The sequence below is a fragment of the Heteronotia binoei genome, chromosome 21, assembly GCF_032191835.1.
Source record: "Heteronotia binoei isolate CCM8104 ecotype False Entrance Well chromosome 21, APGP_CSIRO_Hbin_v1, whole genome shotgun sequence".
Lineage (NCBI taxonomy): Eukaryota > Metazoa > Chordata > Lepidosauria > Squamata > Gekkonidae > Heteronotia > Heteronotia binoei.
The window spans coordinates 173,373,508-173,392,745 of NC_083243.1; the positions used below are offsets into that span (position 1 = coordinate 173,373,508).

General features: G+C 42.4%; 1 protein-coding gene across 1 annotated transcript in view; it reads left to right on the top strand.

Moving 5' to 3' along the window:
- The window catches only part of AGBL2 (AGBL carboxypeptidase 2), a 48,128-nt gene that overhangs the window by 12,484 nt on the left and 16,406 nt on the right, over positions 1–19,238 (top strand). The window contains exons 9-16 of the mRNA XM_060262213.1: positions 3,056–3,215; positions 4,095–4,221; positions 5,444–5,544; positions 8,265–8,395; positions 10,569–10,635; positions 12,438–12,557; positions 15,101–15,217; positions 16,938–17,013. Coding sequence (XP_060118196.1) covers positions 3,056–3,215; positions 4,095–4,221; positions 5,444–5,544; positions 8,265–8,395; positions 10,569–10,635; positions 12,438–12,557; positions 15,101–15,217; positions 16,938–17,013 — 899 coding nt within the window. The remainder of the gene's footprint in view (positions 1–3,055; positions 3,216–4,094; positions 4,222–5,443; positions 5,545–8,264; positions 8,396–10,568; positions 10,636–12,437; positions 12,558–15,100; positions 15,218–16,937; positions 17,014–19,238) is intronic.

Genomic DNA, 19,238 nt, shown 5'->3' on the forward strand with positions numbered 1-19,238 from the left:
AGTAGGAATGCATAGGATTGCATTTCTGGCTGTCTTGGCATTAGGAGGTGTGACCTAATATGTAAATGAGTTCCTGCTGGGCTTTTTTTTACAAAAAGACCCTGTGTGAAACAATATGTAAATGAGTTCCTGCTGGGCTTTTTTTACAAAAAGACCCTGTGTGAAACAATATGTAAATGAGTTCCTTCTGGGCTTGTTCAACCAAAAAAGCCCTGCATCTCAGTGTCTTAGAGCAGAGTGGGTGAGCTGCTGAATTGTATTAAGGAAAGAAAATGCTTGCCCTATTTGAAAAGTACAGTAGTGTTGGAGGGTTTTTTTTGCTAGACAGAAGCTGCAAATTTGCTTAATTTTCAATAAAACGGATACATAATTGGGAGGAAGACTGGTAGCCTGTAGGCAGGAACGGAAGTGGTAATTAGGACAACACTATCCCTCAATGACTTAATAGGATTTGCATGCTTCCGCTGTTGTTCTTCCTCTTTTACTACATGCTTTGTGTAATCTTTATCACTATATCACCTTGGATCCTATACTTTTTGTTCCGCATGTGTTTCTCTTCAGCTGTTGCTGAGGTAGTGTTCTGCTGCGGAGCACATTCCTCTTGCACTAGGGACCTTGGAGGTTCTTGAAAAACACTGATCCTTGTGCGAGTAGAAATGCCTATCATCAGAGGAAGCGCACTTCACAGCAGAGGACTGCCTCAGCAATGGAGGAAGGGAGGCTCATGTGGAATGAGCACTTAAAATCCAAATGACTGGTACTCAGGGGGCATTGACCCTTTTGCTACTCACTCTGGCTATCTAACTACACCATCTCAGATATACATATGCACAGGGATCGTTTTGTAGGAAGAAAGGCGGTGGAGCTCATCCAGGGATTGTTATGTAGCTGCACCTACTATTCAATGGACAAGGTGGGAAGAAGGAGGTGGAACTGTCAGAAAGGTTCTGGAGCTGCGCTCTTGTGAGCTCCAGAACCGAATCCGAAGCCTGCATATGCATCACTTCTTAGCCTTTTCTTTTGCAAGACCATTGTCAAGAATCAAACTCGGGATCTTTTGCAGGCTAAAGCTAAGCTATTCTACTAAGCCATGACTAGAAAAGGGACTAGTTGCAGGGGGGATAGAAGGGCTACATTGTGATGCTTCATAGGACTGTGTAGAGTCTCTAGGTCTAAAGTGAGTTCTAGTCCTGCTGTATCTCCCACATCAGTCCAGGACATCAAAACAGTAAGTTTTATGTTGTGGAAGTCACTTCACCATCTCCCGTTTCCCAGTGACTCGCTGTTTTGCATGGAGCTGATAGGATTCTCACAGGGTGGTTACCTACACCCCTACAAACATGCCCAGGAATTAAAATCTTTTTAGGGAACTTGTTTTGGGTGTCTATGCCATCCAAAGTGAGATGGATGCCTTCATCAAATAGGGCTGCCCTCATAGTGACAATCTTTCTTCAGAATGCTTTATTTCTTGATATTTCTAATTTCTAGTGTTAGGCTAATGTTTACCCAGTGTTAGACTTTACCTAGCGTTTACCCAAATGTTTGGTTAATGTAGGTGTGTTTGTGATTTGTTTTGTATTGATGCTGCTTTTAAATGATGTTAGAATGCTACTGCTGACATATTGTTGCAGTGATTGATTTTAAAGTTTCAGCAGACCACGTTCTTATTGGAAGTCAAACGAATAGGGTCGTCAGCTCCAGGTTGGGAAAGCCTGAGAAGGGCAGAGTTTGGGAAGGGGAGGGAGCTCAGTGGAATGTCATGCCACAGAGCACACCCTGCAAAGCTGCTGTTTCCTTCAGGAGAACTCTGTAGGTTGGCAACCCTACAGCTTTGAATGCTAATGGCTGAGAGGCAGGATAGAAATAAATCTGAGGAAATAACCATTCAGAATCCTGATCATTGGGGATTTAGATAACATACTTCTGTGAATGCAGTGAGCTCACAAAACAGTTTTTAGAATCTTCCCTTTCCTCTGGAGCCCCTGCACTTCCCCCCCCAAATGCTGCTGAAGGTAAGGGGACCCTCCAGAACAGCATACCATGCTGCACTGAGGCCTACAACAAGAATGGGAAGTCAGCAATCAGCTTCATCATTCTTGTATAAATGGATCTCAGGGGGACAGTTGTGGCTGCTTCCCTAGTCTTGCTGCAATTCCTTGTGTTATGCAGAGGAGACCCTCTGCAGTGGTTTCCTGAAATCCTTGAGGAACTGCTGTAAGAAGGAGAAGCCGATAAATATAGCTTGTTTGTTTATTGATTGATTGATTTGATTTGTATCCCGCCCTCCCTGCAGAAGCAGGCTCAGGGCGTCTGAGTTTGTGATTGCATGCATCAGTTTCTGTTCTGTGAGAAGACAGATACCATGGGCTTTTCTGGGAGCTTACTGTGTTTTATGTGTGGAAAGAGTTGCAGACTGAATAGGGTGACCTAATGGCATTCATGGCGCTTGGTGCTTTCTAGGAATGATGAATGGGGATATCATGGGAACACTGTGGGAGTGTCTGTCAGTGTTGCTTGCTACCTTGTTTCTACAGTTATTCTTTTGCTTTCTGGTTTTGAGTCTCAGAGAAATCACTTGATCGTTCCACTGTTTAGTCTTGCTGTAGCTTCCACTAGCGTAGCAGGATCAAAGACTGGCCTGCCTTCTGGTCCTTAATAACCAAGCTTTGAGTACAGACCTGGCTTAATAAATTTCGTTCAGGTTGAAATTTTCATGGAAATTGGCTTGACTGCTTGTCTCCTTTATATGAATAAGAAAGAAACAGAGTACAGTGTAGCCAGGGCGCTTTTTTTTTTTTTAGCAGGACATACAGGAATGCAGTTCCAGCTGGCTCGGTGTCAGGGGGTGTGGCTTAATATGCAAATGAGTTCCTGCTGTAGAAAAAGCCCCGCGCAAAACAATGGTGACATGAGGGGGTGTGACCTAATATGCAAATGAGTCCCTGCTGGGTTTTTTTCCTACAAAAAAAAGCCCTGAGTGTAGCTATTAATATGCTTTCTGTCGTCTACTTATATTCTGAATTGGTTCCTGGTTTCTTGCATCCTTCTTTCCAAGAGTCCTTGAGGAACGGGAAATACTGCTGTATTGTGACTTCCATGGGCACAGCCGCAAAAATAATGTCTTCATGTATGGCTGCAACAATAAACATGCATCAGAGCAGCTGCTCCATGAACGGGTCTTTCCTCTTATGCTGAGCAAGAATATTCCTGACAAGGTGGGGGTCTATTAGCAGCAATCTCTCATTCTGAAATTTGGGCTGGATATTCTCCCTTCATCACTATGTCTTTCTCCATTTCTAGTTCTGTACTCCTTGAATCTAAGTTATCTGGCTTGGTGCTTTGGAAAGGGGAAAGTTTAAACATTCTGACTTTAGGTCCATACTCCCACCTTCAAAGTGCTGTGCCAGTAGAAGGCCGACACTAAGTCTGGTCTTTTTGTTTGAAGCTAAATTTTTTGAGAGAATTAAAAAAAATGGTTCTAATATGGGATTAGTTGAACATAGTTGGTCCTGATTAGTTAATATATCTGTAAGGTGAGCTCAGGCAGTAATAATTTAGGAAGAAAGGATCTTGAAGGGGGAAAGTACCATCAAAGTTTTTTAAGGCAAGAGCTGATCATTATCTGCCTAGCGACCCTGGACTTCCTTGATGGTTTCCCATCCAAATACTAACCAAGGCCAACCTCATTTAGCTTCTAAGATCTGACAAGATCAGGCTAGCCTGGACCATCAAGGTCCAGGAAAGGATAATATTGCCTAAGAAGTAATATCAGCTGAATATCTGGATGTGTTGCATGCTGGTGTTTTCTACAGGTGCAGGCTTGTGTACTTTCCCCGTTACTACTGTGGCTGCCAGTATGGTGCGGCAGCAACGAGGCTTCTGCACAGCAGCTTTCCTTGCTGCTTCCCTGCTCCAGTCCCCCAGCAGCAGCCTTCCCCAACTCCACACCATCAGGGCCTTTTCCATTCAAGAAAAAAAGAAAAAGGCAGCAAAACAGGGAAATAGAAGAAGGCTCATCCAAGCAATACTTCAAGACAGAGGACTCATTGGATCTAAGAATAAGTTTGAAATTGACTAATCAAAATGTTGTTCAGTTTTCTTTCAACAGCTGTAAATTTAAGGTCCAGAAGCATAAGGAAGGAACAGGACGGATTGTGATGTGGCGAATGGGAATAATGAATAGTTACACCATGGAATCCACATTCAGTGGATCAACACTGGGTAAGATTCTTGAACTGTCGAGTATCTCTACCCAAGACTGAACTTGCCCATCTCCACTCAAGGATAAGGAAATGATGACTAGGGTACAGCAGCACGAGAAGAAACCTTCACAGAAGGTCCAGTGTCATTCCTAATTTGTCCGGATGAAGTCATCCTAAAAAGCATGCTTACGTTTGATTCAAAAATTGTGATTTCTCTACAAAGTATTTCAGATATTTTATTTCACTCATTATGTATTTCACATATGCTTCATCAGGGGACCCTATAAAACAGGGGTCCTCAAACTACGGCCCGCGGGCCAGATGCGGCCCGCTGAGGACGTTTATGCGGCCCGCCGGGTTATGGCAAAATCAGACCGGAAGTGACGTTCGACCTAAACTCGCGTTAGCAACGCACACTTCCGGCACTGGGCTGAGGCAGCGGAGACAGAGTGTGAGGTGATACCGAGGTGAGGTGAGTTCCCAGGCCAGGGTGTGTGGTGTGGGGAAGGAAGAGAGATGCAGAAGACGGAGAACTGACGGCCCGCGACCTTGTACAGTAACGGCAGTCCGGCCCTCCAACAGTCTGAGGGACAGTGAACTGGCCCCCTATTTAAAAAGTTTGAGGACCCCTGCTATAAAATATTATAGGCTGAACGTTTCTGACAGCAACAGTGTTTTTGCTCAAGCGTTGTCTGTTTCTATGGGCAGTGTTTAGACTGTGATATTTTACAGATCCCTCTGATAAAGCATATGTGAAATGCAAAGGGGTCTCAGAATAAATTAAAACTAATTCTCCCATTGGACCAATTATCTCTTGTTTGTTGCTCCATGTTTGGTGCGGCCCTCCATTTCCTACTGCCAAAAGTTCACCATCTTCAGTACTTAAGTAAGGATATCCCACTCTAAAATATGGTTGTCCTTATTCCCATGCATTATTTGAGGAAGGCAGTATATGGTTAGCTCTAGTATTATGCTAAGAGAAATGTTATTACCCTGGAAAAAGGGAAGCATTTGGGATGGCCCTACATCATCTGGGAAATTAGATACAAGAGAGCGAGAGGTTGTAAAAAAGGCAGAAAGGCCATAATTGTTAAGTTTATTATCTCTGTTTAAGTAATAAATATATTGATTAATAGGAGGAGACATTCACTCCTTTTATGGAATTTATTTCTTGCTAGATGTTATATGTAGGAGAGCTATTTGTTAAAAACTGAAGAGCCATATGTATCTGTCTTTCTCAGGCAATAAGTGTAACTCCCATTTTACTTATGAGGATCTCAAATCTCTAGGCTATCATGTCTGTGACACCTTATTGGACTTTTGTGATCCTGATCGTTCCAAGGTGAGAGTGTGTTTTCAGAAATCCTCCTGTTGCTGAAGAGGATCAGGTGATTTTGTTGTTCAGTCACACAGTCGAGTCCTACTCTTTGCATCCCCATGGACAAAGTTATGCCAGGCCCTCCTGTCTTCCACCATCCTCCGAAGTCTGCTCAAATTCGTGTTTGTTACATCAGTAACGCTGTCCAGCCATCTCATCTTTTGCCGTCCCCTTCTTCTTCTGCCTTGTGTCTTTCCCAGCATCATGATCTTCTCCAGGGAGTGCTCCCTTCTCATTTGGTGGCCAAAGTATTTCAGCTTTGTACTTGCCCTCCGCTCTTCCCCAGTAGCATATTGAGCACCTTCTGACCTGAGGGGCTCATCTTCCAGCGCCATATCTTTTAGCCTTTTGTTACTGTCCATGGGGTTTTCTTGGCAAGGATACTGGAGTGGTTTGCCATTTCCTTCTCCAGTGGATCCCATTTTGTCTGGGTTCTCCGGTGATAATGACAGTCTATCTTGTATTCCATTTTCCTGAGAGCTGCTTCTGATATTGCCTTTTTCCCTTTTTCCATTTTGATAATGTGACTAGCTTAGTAGCCTGAAAATAATTAGATGCATAATTATATGTAGTTCTGAACTGCACTGTAGAGGATATGATTAATAGATATGCAGGATAGTACTAGGGACTGATAGAGAAGATTTCTGTACAAACCTGAAGGAAGTTCTAGGTTTGCAGAAAATTCTGAAACTGAATGTTTGTCATTGTTCTAGAAAAGAATGCCCACTGAGCTGCCAGTAGCCTTTTGGAGGTTGCCAGGCAACCACAACAATATTGTTGAACCTTCAAAGCCTTGGCTTCTGTTAACAAAAAGCAGGGGAGGGGGCAGTGGTAAATATGTAAGGCAAAACAGCCCTGGCAAAAGTCCCTTCCCCCTCCTCTGTCATGTCCCTGATACAGGAGAACTCTCAGGGAACAGGCTCTGTGGTGACTGCTGGGGACTCACAAGTCACAACCCCCACAGCTGGGCCAGGCTCAGTGGCTGGCCCCATGCAACTTGGCCAGACTGTGCCAGGGGAGGAAAGGAGAAAAAGCTGAAGACATGGGGACAGATAAAGGTATGTTAGGTGGGTTGAAAGGAGAGAAGGAAGTAGAAAAAGGGTAGAGGTTATGGGAGCTTTCCATTATTTCAGGAAAATAGAAGAGAGGAAAATGAATTGCCTTAGCAGTTTCTTGCAGGTCGCTGTTGTACTGTTTTAATGGTCAGATACAAATCTGACTAGGGTTGCCAACTCCAATTCAAGAAATATTTGGGGACTTTGGGGGTGGAGCCAGGAGGCTTTGGGGGTGGAGCCAGAAGACATTGGGGGTGGAGTCATGAGCAAGGTTGGAACAAGTACAATTGAACTCCAAAGGGAGTTCTGGCCATCGCATTTCCTCTATTAGAAATAATGCCTTTCCTCTATTAGAAATAATGGATAGAGGCACCTTCTTGGGGGGCTCACAGAATTGGCCCACCTGGTCCAATTCTTTTGAAATTTGGAGGGTGTTTTGAGGAAAAGCATCATGCTATGCTGCAAATTTGGGGCCTCTACCTTAAAGAACATCACCCCCAGAGCCCCAGATATCCGCGGATCAATTTCCCATTATTCCTTATGGGAATCGTTCTCCACAGGAAACAATAGAGTGCCCAGTAGACATTTCCCTCCCCCCCCCCACTTTCTAAAGGTTTCTAAAGTGGGGGGAGGGCCTCTAAACTGGGGAATCCCCTGTCCCCTCCCTCTCTTTCTTTCTCACACGCACACACTTGAGACTCAAGGCCCTGAGACTCAAGGCAGAGTTGCAAGGGGACCAAAACATCAAACATTAACCTATACACATTGACCTTGATTTGCAGAATCTTATGTTAATCTAACATTTGTGTACTCCGTTTTGTAGTGGGGAAATTCAGTTCTTTTTAAAACCTCACAATTTGCATTGAACTATTGCACCATGTATTCCTCTGGCAAATATGCTAATTTCCCAAATATTTTCAGAGCAGTTCCATTATGAACTACATCAGTGTGGCATGGAGCGATAAACAGACCTGAGCAGTATTAGTGCAGCAATTAAAGGTAGAACACATGAGTGGACATAGACTGGACATTTTGTATACAAGAGAATGTGGTATTAGAAGCAGGAACCTGTGGAAGCCTGGGAGCACAGAGCCTATTATGGAAGTAATTAAATATGCTTTAATTTGTTGAATATAAACAATGAGGCTTAAGATTGGGTAGAGTAATAGCATGCAGTACACTGAGGTCTTAGGGATGCATGCTGCCCTTCATTTTAGAATCTGCTCTGGGTAAGTTTGTGTAATAGATTGCACACAATTTATAGAGCTGTATACTCAATAATGCACTTGCAAAATGTTTCTCCTGCATCCCTTAAACACTGGGAAGTGGTTCCATGGTTGGGAGTAGTTGTTGCCAGAAATCCCACCCATTCTTGTGGCTGCTTGCTGATATGGATCATGAATTCATTGCTCATAATTCTGCATTATGAATTATACATATCATGATCGAACTGTCTATCTTGCATTATATTGGGGGACAGAATTCTCTCACACAAAATGTCTGTTGCCTAAAGGGGAAGAACAATGCAGTATATGGATGCACTGAGCCTGCTCCGGCGGGGAGGGCAGGATATAAATTGAACAACAACAAAAATGCATAACTCCCACATACTCTCTGTTTTTCTCTCAGTTTCAGCAGTGTTTGACTGAACTACAGAAGCTATTGCAGCAGAAAATCCAGAGGAAGCTCTCAGAGTTGGGCCTTGAACAAAACACAGACGGTACCTGGAGTGACATCTCCCTGTCAGATGTTGAATCCAGGTAACAGCAGCACCATAGGCCTTTCCTGACTGAGATCTTAGAAAATCAGCTGGGAACTGTTGGCCCCTTAATCTCAGCAGGCTGTAAAGATCGCTGAGCCAGGAGACGTCACACTATAATCTCCTTTAGTAGTTTTACTCAGAAGAGATTCAAAAAAGAGATTACAGTCCTAGCCCAACCAGGCAGTGGTCTCTCGTTTTATCTTCTTGCATCTTACCGAAGTGCCTGACCACTGGTGAACAGCTGCCTACCCTGCCACTTACTGGCTTTCTTAATAGGTCACCCCTAAGCCAAGCAAAGCTTCAAGGAAGTTAATTATTACAGAGACGAAGGGTGAAACTACACAAACTACAATTTGTAATTTGTAGTGTCTTGATTCCCTCCACTAGACTTGGACTGAGACAGTCAGGTGCCAGGTGCAAGGAAGCTTGTATTCCAAGCATATTGTAAAGTACTGGGGTCGGCGCAGTAAGAGACCAGAGTCGGAGAGTGATTTCAGTAAGCTTTACTTCAGGAACACACACACACACAGACTGAGCTCTGTTCAAACTTCCCGCTCCTTTATACAATTCTTGCCCCCTTCTGATTGGTCCTTAACTATCTACATGGATTGGCTATTTACAGGGCCCTAAGGGCCTATCAGGGAACAGTATGAGCCTGGATGTTGATTGGCTACTTATGTTTCAATCCTTCCCCTGATTGGGCACGCTTAGGCCTTCTCTGGAACCCTGGTGTGGAGTTCAAGCTCTGGCTTGTTCGGCTTCCCTCCAAAAGTAACAGTTCCCTCCAAAAGTAACAGTTCTCCCATTTGAGCCTAGGACACAACACATATGGTCCCTGATTCAGATCAGAACTGCACTGCAGCAGGGAGAAGTGGCTTCAGTCCCCACCCCTCCCCCCCATACCATTTCCCTTAAACAGTCCAGGAGGACTTTATTTGTGCTCTTGAAGGTCTGCATGTATACTGATACACCTGCAAACCCCCAGTGGAGCAAACAGTGCCCCCGTAGAGCTGTTTTGGGCCTAGAAAACAACACCAGAGAAGAAGGCTGAAATCCCTTCTCCCTCCATGCGTACTCATCCTAATCTAAACTGGGGCCCCAAGTGCTTGAGAGGAAAGTTCCCATGCACCTGATGTTTGGTCAAAGTCAGGTGGGAGGAATCTAGACACTATATGTTACAAATCATAACACATTTTTACCCTAACAGTGCAATCATAACCAGAGTTATACCCTTCTATGCCCACTGATTTCAGTGTACTTAGAAGAGTATATCTTAGTTTAGGATTTCATAGTGAATTTCTTTTCACACATGTCCTTCATTGTTTCGTGTTCTAAGAGTGTAGGTGTGAACAATGCATGTGAGTGGTGCTGGTCTAGTAGGTCTTTACAACCTAGGGTTGCCAAGTTAATTCAGAAAATATCTGGAGACTTTGGGGGGTGGAGCCAGGAGACTTTGGGCGGAACCAGACTTTCCCATTCCCAAATTAAATACATAAAAATACAGCAATCAGTTCACCTGAATAGTCATCATTTCCTCATCTCCCAATAGCTGCAATTCTAGTAAATGAAAGTGTAAACATAGAAAAAGCAGTCAAAATGCACAGAGTTTGCAAGTTCACATTTTTGGCAATAAAAAGAGAGAGAGGTGGAGTTTTCCTCCATCCTATAAACAGGTTCCTATACAAAGACTCTGAAAACAAAGTAAAACAAGCACAGAGAGACACACACACACACTGTTACTGGCTCTGGTTCCTCCACAAGGACATCTGAAAAGTACAGGGGCTACGCTGCTCTCTTTCACACACATTCCCACACACTTAACTTGCTCTGAAATGAAAGCAAAACAAACTGAGGGGCTGTGCTGTCACAGGCTCTGCTGCTGACTCTTCCTCATGAAGTACTCCCTGCTCAAATTTAAAGGGACACACACACGTTTTAAAACAGGACTTGTTTGCAGGTTTCTAAACTTGCTGGAGATCTAGAGGTACATGATGGCTGTGGGGGCGGGGCTTCTCCCTGCCATCCAGCCGGCTGGGGGCAGGGTGGAGTCTGTAAAACAGAGGGATCCCCCGCTGGGACCTGGGGATTGGGAAGCCTATTCCAACCAGACTGGCAACCTACCAGTGAGTCCTGCCTCATACCAATGCCTTATCTCTTTCTCTTAATTTTAGCACAACTGGCTCAAATAGCTCCCAATCAGATGGCCCCCCTGCACATTTGCTCAGCATGTCAGAGAAGGTGAGAGCCATGTGTTTTTGGTTAGTAAAACGGCTTAGAAAAATGAAAATGGTGTGTTGCCTTGAAGCACTCATATGGTCAGGGAATGGTTGCTTTGCTACTGAGCAAATGCTGTTTCATTTAGTGGCATTAGTGACACATACTCTGCCACTGCTGTATGGGGAAAAAATGCAGATCCTTCAAAGGAAAAACCCAGGATATGTGAATCTAATGTATTTGGTTTTGTTTTTCATTTTTGTGGTTTCTTTTTTACTATTTTTGTATTTTAATTAATTCATCAGGAGACATGCTTCTGGGATTTCAAACTATGCATGCATGAAGATGATAACGAAGTCAACCACTGTATTACTTGTTATATTTGGGGAAAAATTTCAATCAATATATTGTTAAAACCAAATCATGATAAGGATAGGCATTGCTGTGTGGAGTAAAGATAGCCTTGAAAGTGTTTGCCATTTTTGTTTATTCGTGGCAGGACTACATGGATACTCCTGCACTTCAGTGATATAGCAGGGAATAGTCTCAGCCTCTAAAAATGCTATAAATATATATATTAGGGTTGCCAAATCCCCAGCTTCCCGGAGCTTCGCAATGACGTCACCCATAAATGACATCATCAAAATGGCGGTGCCCGTGCAGGGCTACTCTAGGTGTTTCTGGGAAAACTCTTGTTTTTTCCAGATGCTCTAGTCATTTGGGAGGTAAAAACTCTATGATACCTATTGTACCAAAGAGTTTTCCCTCCCAAATGGCTACAGTGTCTAGAGTTTTCTCAGAAACACCTAGAGCAGCCCCACACGGGCACCACCATTTTGATGATGTCACTTCCAGGTGACGTCATAATGCCAGCGATGTAGAGGGAGGTTCCCCCCGCCTGCCCAATGTGGGCTGGTGGGTTGGGAACCTCCCAGGCGGGGATTCCCCTGCCTGGACCGGGGGCTTGACAGCCCTAATATATATCCAGACACACGTGCATGTGGGAATGGGGTGAATTTTTTTTTTTAACAATAACATGTAGTAAGTGCCTCTGAAATGCACAGCTCATTCCACACAACACTTTTGAAAGTAACTGGAGGAAGAATTGCATTTTCTTGCCAACAAAATATTATGGTTTTAGTGCTGGCAAATGCATTGTCCTTCAGTAGCAGAAACACTGTCTTAGTGAAGGTATTGAGCTTGTGTGCAACAAATAAGTCAAATAATTCCCCCCCCCCATCCCCAAAAAAAGACAAACTGAATAATTCCTAAGACAGGCGTTCTAGCAGTGGCAGGATAGCAGATCTACTACAACAGCAGGCCAAGAAACCTATCTTTGGTTTAAGGACTATGGAGTAAAAACATAGCAAACATTGGGTTGGATCCAGGTAGGTTTTTCACTGTTGAAAAAGGGAAGAGGGAGTCCCATTTGCCTTCAGTAGACTATGTTTGTTTGTTTAATATATAAACTGCCCTCCCCCCAAAGGGATCAGGGTGGTGTACACCACAGTTAAAACATACAATAAATTAAAACAGTATAGTAATCAGTATATATTTCTCCAGTATGCTGGAGATCATGGGACCTGCACAGAGAAATGCCAGGTAAGAGCGAACTGTGAGAAGGAAGGGCATTTGGTGAAATCGGGCAAAAAAAAGGTGGGAATCCAACCCATAGAGTCATTATACCCCAGAGCAATTTCAATTAGGGCCTCAGTCATTACATATCTGTAGAAGCTAGGAATACTTTGACATCTTAAACATAACAATCAAATCTATCAATGGCTATATTTGTGTAGTAAATGGGAATATTTTTTAATTCTCTGGAGGACTCTAATGAGAAGAAGAAAAAGAAGAAAAAGAAACATCTGCGAACAAGGAAGGAAAGAAATGATTTGCATCAAAAATATGCTCTGAGCCGAACATTAAAGCACCAGGAAGATGTAGTGGTAAGAGGCAAGTCAAATCATGGCAGATAATTATTGGAGGGATTGTGTGTAGTCAATGCCACCAGCCAGCTAGAAATGTCTCCCAGTGGAATGTGGACTTTCCCAGTGGAATATTGATATATTCCATTAGTTTTCAATCTAGTGAATGTTCTGTTTATGACAACATCAAGGGATTATTAGCATGTTCTGCATGAATAATGCTTGTTTCATTTCAGTCTGTCCTTCATTTTCATAGTACATATGCACTTCCTGCTCTACAACTTCTGGTTTTTAAAAAATAACATTGACTTTGCCTGATTTCAACTGTGCGCCCTGGATCAATAACCTTGTAATATGCAAAAAAAAAAAAAGTATAGCCAGGGCTGTGTAAAGTCAGAAACAATTTCTGTCTCCTACTCTAAAAATCAACTGAAAAAAAAAATCAAAAAGATGTCTATGGAGGTTTGTTTTAAAAGCTGATGTTAAAAAGCTGGCATTTTTAAAAAGGCTCTATAAATCAGGGGAGTGATGAGACAGTGGCTGGAAGAAATGTCCAAAGGGCTCAGAGAAAAGTTAATTCCTCTTAAACAGGAAGAACATATAGTGCCTTTTATTAGCTTTGGCTGTTACTGTTTGATTGCACCCACATTTGACTACTGTAATATGCTTGGTGTGGGGCTGCCTTTTGAAAAACAGTCTGGAAACGTCAGCTCATCCAAAATGTAGCAGCTAGGCTATTATCAAGGGCAGAATATAGGGATTGTATTACCTCATTACTGAAAGATCTGGACTGGGCTGGCCATTTGTTTCTGGGCCTAATTTTAAGTGCTGGTTCTTTATCTTTGAATGTCTCAGGACCAGAGTACTTGAAGGACTGCCTCCTTCTATATTAAGAACATAAGATAAGCCATGTTAGATCAGGCCAATGGCCCATCCAGTCCAACACTCTGTGTCACACGGTGGCAATTTTTTTTTTATATATATATACACACACATTGTGGCTAATAGCCACTGATGGACCTCTGCTCCGTATTTTTATCTAAACCCCTCTTGAAGGTGGCTATGCTTGTGGCCGCCACCACCTCCTGTGGCAGTGAATTCCACATGTTAATCACCCTTTGGGTGAAGAAGTACTTCCTTTTATCCATTTTAACCTGTCTGCTCAGCAATTTCATCGAATGCCCACGAGTTCTTGTATTGTGAGAAAGGGAGAAAAGTACTTCTTTCTCTACTTTCTCCATCCCATCCCATGCATTATCTTGTAAACCTCTATCATGTCACCCCGCAGTCGACGTTTCTCCAAGCTAAAGAGTCCCAAGCGTTTCAACCTTTCTTCATAGGGAAAGTGTTCCAGCCCCTTAATCATTTTAGTTGCCCTTTTCTGGACTTTCTCCAATGCTATAATATCCTTTTTGAGGTGCGGCGACCAGAACTGCACACAGTACTTCAAATGAGACCGCACCATCGATTTATACAGGGGCATTATGATACTGGCTGATTTGTTTTCAATTCCTTTCCTAATAATTCCCAGCACGGCGTTGGCTTTTTTTATTGCAAACGCACACTGTCTTGACATTTTCAGTGAGTTATCTACCACGACCCCAAGATCTCTTTCTTGGTCAGTCTCTGCCAGTTCACACCCCATCAACTTGTATTTGTAGCTGGGATTCTTGGCCCCAATGTGCATTACTTTGCACTTGGCCACATTGAACCGCATCTGCCAGATTCCAGTCCCTACTCCACCATGGAGTGCCCCGTCTGAAATCAACTAGGGACAGGGCCTTTTTGATCACAGCCCCCTGCTGGTGGAACCAGCTGCCGGAGGAGGTGAGGGCCTGCGGAACCTTGGGCAGTTCCGCAGGGCCTGTAAGATAGTCCTCTTCTGGTTGGCATACAACTGGCCAATATCTGAACATCAGAATATCTGAATATCTGAATTTTTAAGGAAGACTTAGCATGGCATACTGATAATTTTGTTTTTACTCTATTTTATTGTATAAATTATTAATGTATTTTAAATTGATTTATTGTTAGAACTTTGTGTTGTGAGCCGCCCTGAGCCCGCTTCGGTGGGGTAGAGTGGGATATAAATTGAAATAAATAAATAAATAAATAATGGAGCTTCACTGGGTGATCTTAGGCCAATCAGTCTCCCTCGGTTTAACATTGCAAAGAATGGTTGTTGTGAGGATAAAATAGAGGATGAGAGAACAGTGTTATAAGTTGCTTTAGGTCCTCATTGAGGAGAAAAGCAGAATATAAACATATAAATAAATAGGTATTTGATGTCTATGATGCTACAGGTGCTATCCCAACAGGTCTTTGCACCATCACTGGTCCTCTGTCCAGTCACTTTCCAGCACCCATCTTAGCTGATCCATGGGCTGCTCTACAGCTCATCAAACTGTATTTCTTTCAGATTATATGTTTTACTATAGGTTGGTTCCAGAGTGGTGATTTGTTGCTCTCTGTTAAGAGATCTTACTCAACTTACCCTTCAACCCTTTCCCTTATTTTTATTAACGAATGAACCAAGATACACTCTCTTCATTAAATTCTTCTAGGCAAACTCAGGTTCTGCAACTCCTGGAAAGCTTCATAGCCTTTCCAAGAGATCAAGGAGAGACAGCAGTTCAGAAAAGAAGAACAAGTGGATTAATCAAGTAATATGTTCATGTCAGGTTAGTTTGTAGACTATTTTCTGTCACTGTTCACTATATGTTCACTGTTTTAATTGAAAGTCTTAAGAAAAAGTACTGCAACCTTAATTAATCTGGGATAAATACTCTTCTGAAGCTTGAAAAGATGAATAAAGCAATATTTCTGGAATACACACGTGAAAGATACTTCAGGTAATGATGGAAGAGCTGTAGTAGTGAATCTTGAAGTTAATCCCCTTTGAGCATTTAGGTTGTGGAATGGAGCATAGCTAGGGGAAAATGCTAAACCAAATATTTATTCTAGGCTTTTTAAAAAAGAATTTTATTTTGGCAGTGAATTTAATAGAGATAAAATGTTTCAAAGATAACATGACAATGAAACATTAGTATGAAAAATATAACAAGTACAGTTTTTCTAAAGTATTAAACAAGACAAAGAAATTTCACAGTTTGAACCAAGAGCTCTTTTAACATTGCCAAGGAAGCATAATTAGTAAAGGGAACTGAAAATATATAAAATAAGGTAATGTTCTTGAGAAATCCTGATATTATATATAAGCACAGTTTGGATCCACCAACCTTCTAAAGGCTGATAAACATCATGAATAAAAAAAGCCACTGTCAGACCACAGACTGTTATCAGCCTCACAAATGTGGATAATCAGGATGCAGTAAATTCTGTGTATCTAAAGAGCTTGAAGATGCATCAAGGCATTTTGACTTGCACAAAACATATTTCTGGCTCCCAAAGACAGAAGTTTAATTTAGACACACACCAGTAACACATTAGACAGCACCTATTATCAGCTATAGTCTGTACTTACTCAGATACATGGTGCAGTTTCCTGACAAATGCATGAACTATCCAGCAGGCCTTGTGGTGGGTGTCTGTTGTAGATACATTTGAGTATCTTCAAGGCAATCCTCCTCCTCAAAGCTACCCCAAAATGCTCTGGAACAGGACTAGTTCTAGTAGATGGATCTTGATGGGAAAAGAGATCAGAGATATCAAGGTAAAGGAAAAGGATGAAGCTCTGTTGTGGCCATTCTGAGCAATTTAATGCTCTCTGAGGAGCTGCACACTTTTACCAAGCTACTGGGATTTTAATTTGCAAAGTCCTGAACTCCTTAAGCATTATAGCATGTTCTTGTTTCTTCTCTAACATTATTCTCCATCCTAGTTTTATCCCATATGTATTCTAGATTAATAAAATGCCATTATCCGCAGTATTTCTCTAAGCCATCGTTTTCATTTTCATGACCTCTTCCTAAAGGTATTTTGTTTTCTCTGCTTTATTGAAGATGGACACTTCCTGTACTTTCCTTTATACATTCCTAATTTTTTGTCCTGCCAAGGTTCCTTTTGTTGGACCATAAATATTCAATTTATAAACAGATTGCAATGCTAATCTATGTTCATTTTGTATATGGCTTTTCATGGAAAGCTGGTGATCAAATCAACTGTTTCTATCCAGGAGAACATTGACCATCCATGCAGGAAATTTTATCATGGCTTTCGTCAGGCACTGGGGACCAATGCAGTACACTGAAATATTGAAATGTCACTATTGAAGGCAGATATTCCTAAAACTTGCCAAATTACAATTGTTGCATAGTTAAAAAAGGCAAGTTTACCTATAACAACTTATACTAGGAGAACAAGTGATGTATATAGGTATATCTACAAAGGCAAGGAATGTAAACTAATTTATTCATTATGATGGGTTTGTTTTAATAAAAGGAGAAGGATATAGAGGATTCAGTTTCATCATTAATGCAAGCAGAAAACCCAGGTACCACTCAAGAGGAATATCCAGGTCTGAAATTTAACTTCATATTATATGAAATTGCTTTGTTTTTCTGTGTATGTATTGTCAGTGAAGTCCTAACAGAAGCTATTTAAATATTGCACTATCTGCTTGCAGGCAATAATATAATGTTAGCAGCTTATTGTCACCGTTGTCATTGGCAGGGCTTTTTCTGAGCAGGAATGCATGGGAACACAGTTGTTGTTGTTGATGATGACATTGGATTTATATCCCACCCTCCACTCCGAATCTTGGAGTCTCAGAGCGGCTCACAATCTCCTTTATCTTCCTCCCCCACAACAGACACCCTGTGAGGTGAGTGGGGCTGAGAGGGCTCTCACAGCAGCTGCCCTTTCAAGGACAACCTCTGCCAGAGCTATGGCTGACCCAAGGCCATTCCAGCAGGTCCAAGTGGAGGAGAGGGGAATCAAACTTGGTTCTCCCAGATGAGTCCACACACTTAACCACTACACCAAACTGACTCTTGACATCAAACCAGTTACAGCTGGCTTGATGTCAAGGGGTATGGACTAATATGCAAATTAGTTCCTGCTGGGCTTTTTCTACCAAAAAAGCCCTGGTCATTGGATCATGAATCTGCTGACTGCTCATTTCATAGGTTTGATCCATTGATAACTGATGCAAACGTGTTTCATTTGCAGTACATTCAAGGAGCAGAATGTAGATTTTCTGGTTGCTAAAGAAAACATTTTATATTCATCTGCTCTTTGTTGTCTCTATGCAATCCCACATACAGAGTTCTGTGCTGCCACAGAAGTGACTCCAAAAAGCAGAGCTCATCCAGGAATTGTTATGCAGCTGCACCTACTATTCAGTGGACAAGGTGGGAAGGAGGAGGTGGAACTCTCAGAAAGGTTTAGGAGCTGAGCTCCTGCTGAATCCGAGACCTGCCAAAAAGTTCTCAAGCTCTGCCCCAAAAATTGGCACTCATATCTCCTCCCTCCAGGAAAGTTTTGTCTCTTTGTGTATGCCCCATCCAACTCAGTCTTCTTCTGACCATCTACATGCTCTTTTTTGAGAATGTTACTGGCGCCTTCCATGGTGCGTTTGGTATGATGCATTCACTCTCGTACATCTCTCAGGACTTCATTCCTAGATTTTGTTACTCTCTGGAGCTGGAGGTCTTCACTAAGCAGCTGTCTCCTCATCTTTGGCTGCAACTTCACAAGTTTATTTATTTATTTATTCTATAACTTATATCCCGCCCTTCCCACAAAGTGGCTCAGGGCGGCTCACAGCAAACAATAAAACAGTAAAACAGAGTTCAGAATTATTACATTTAAAAAGTCAAAACATTTAAAAACCTAAAAACCTTAAAATTTTAACATGAAATCTATACCGTATGAGTCAAAGAAGTCTGATAAGCTACATTTATTTCCCAGTCAGTCGTAGGCTAACCGGAAGAGGGTTGTCTTACAGGCCCTGCGGAACTGAGCAAGGTCCCGCAGGGCCCTCACCTCTTCCGGCAGCTGGTTCCACCATGTAGGGGCCGTTGTGGAAAAGGCCCTGTCTCTGGTTGTCTTGAGACGGACTTCCTTAGGCCCGGGGATAGTGAGAAGGTTTTGAGTCCCAGACCTCAGTTGACTTAGAGCAGGGATCACTAAACATTTTGAGTCCCAGTACCTCAGTTGACTTAGAGCAGGGATCACTAAACATTTTGAGTCTGTGGGTACCTTTGGAATTTCGACAAAGTGTGATGAGTGTTGCCACAAAATAGCTGCCACAATATGACTTCCGCAGGATGCATAGCCTGTCATAAAATGGTGGCAGCTGCTGCAAAAGCGATGTTTTTAAAAACCTGCATAACCAATCAAATTTCCAATGGGTAGAAAAAGATCATCTGCTAATACGAACAAAGTCTGTGATATCATCAACTGTATTATATTTGTAGTGGTTGGCATCACCTTTATGATACAGAGGGCCAATGAAATGGGACAAATCACAGTACCACACCATGTTTGTGGAAGGACGAAACAAGCATCAATCACATCATGATGAAGACTGGAATGTTGCTGTTAGGTTATTTAAATCCCAGTTCTCACCATATTGTAACTGTTAGTGTTATAAAAAGCCACCCTGCCACAGAGATATGATTCAATGCACTGGCTGTATGCTTACTGTCACAATATCTGTTCTTCCTACTCAGCCATTAGTGTCTCCAGTCTCTTGTGCATCTGACTACAGAGACCATGGTCAAGTCTTCCACTTTTTCA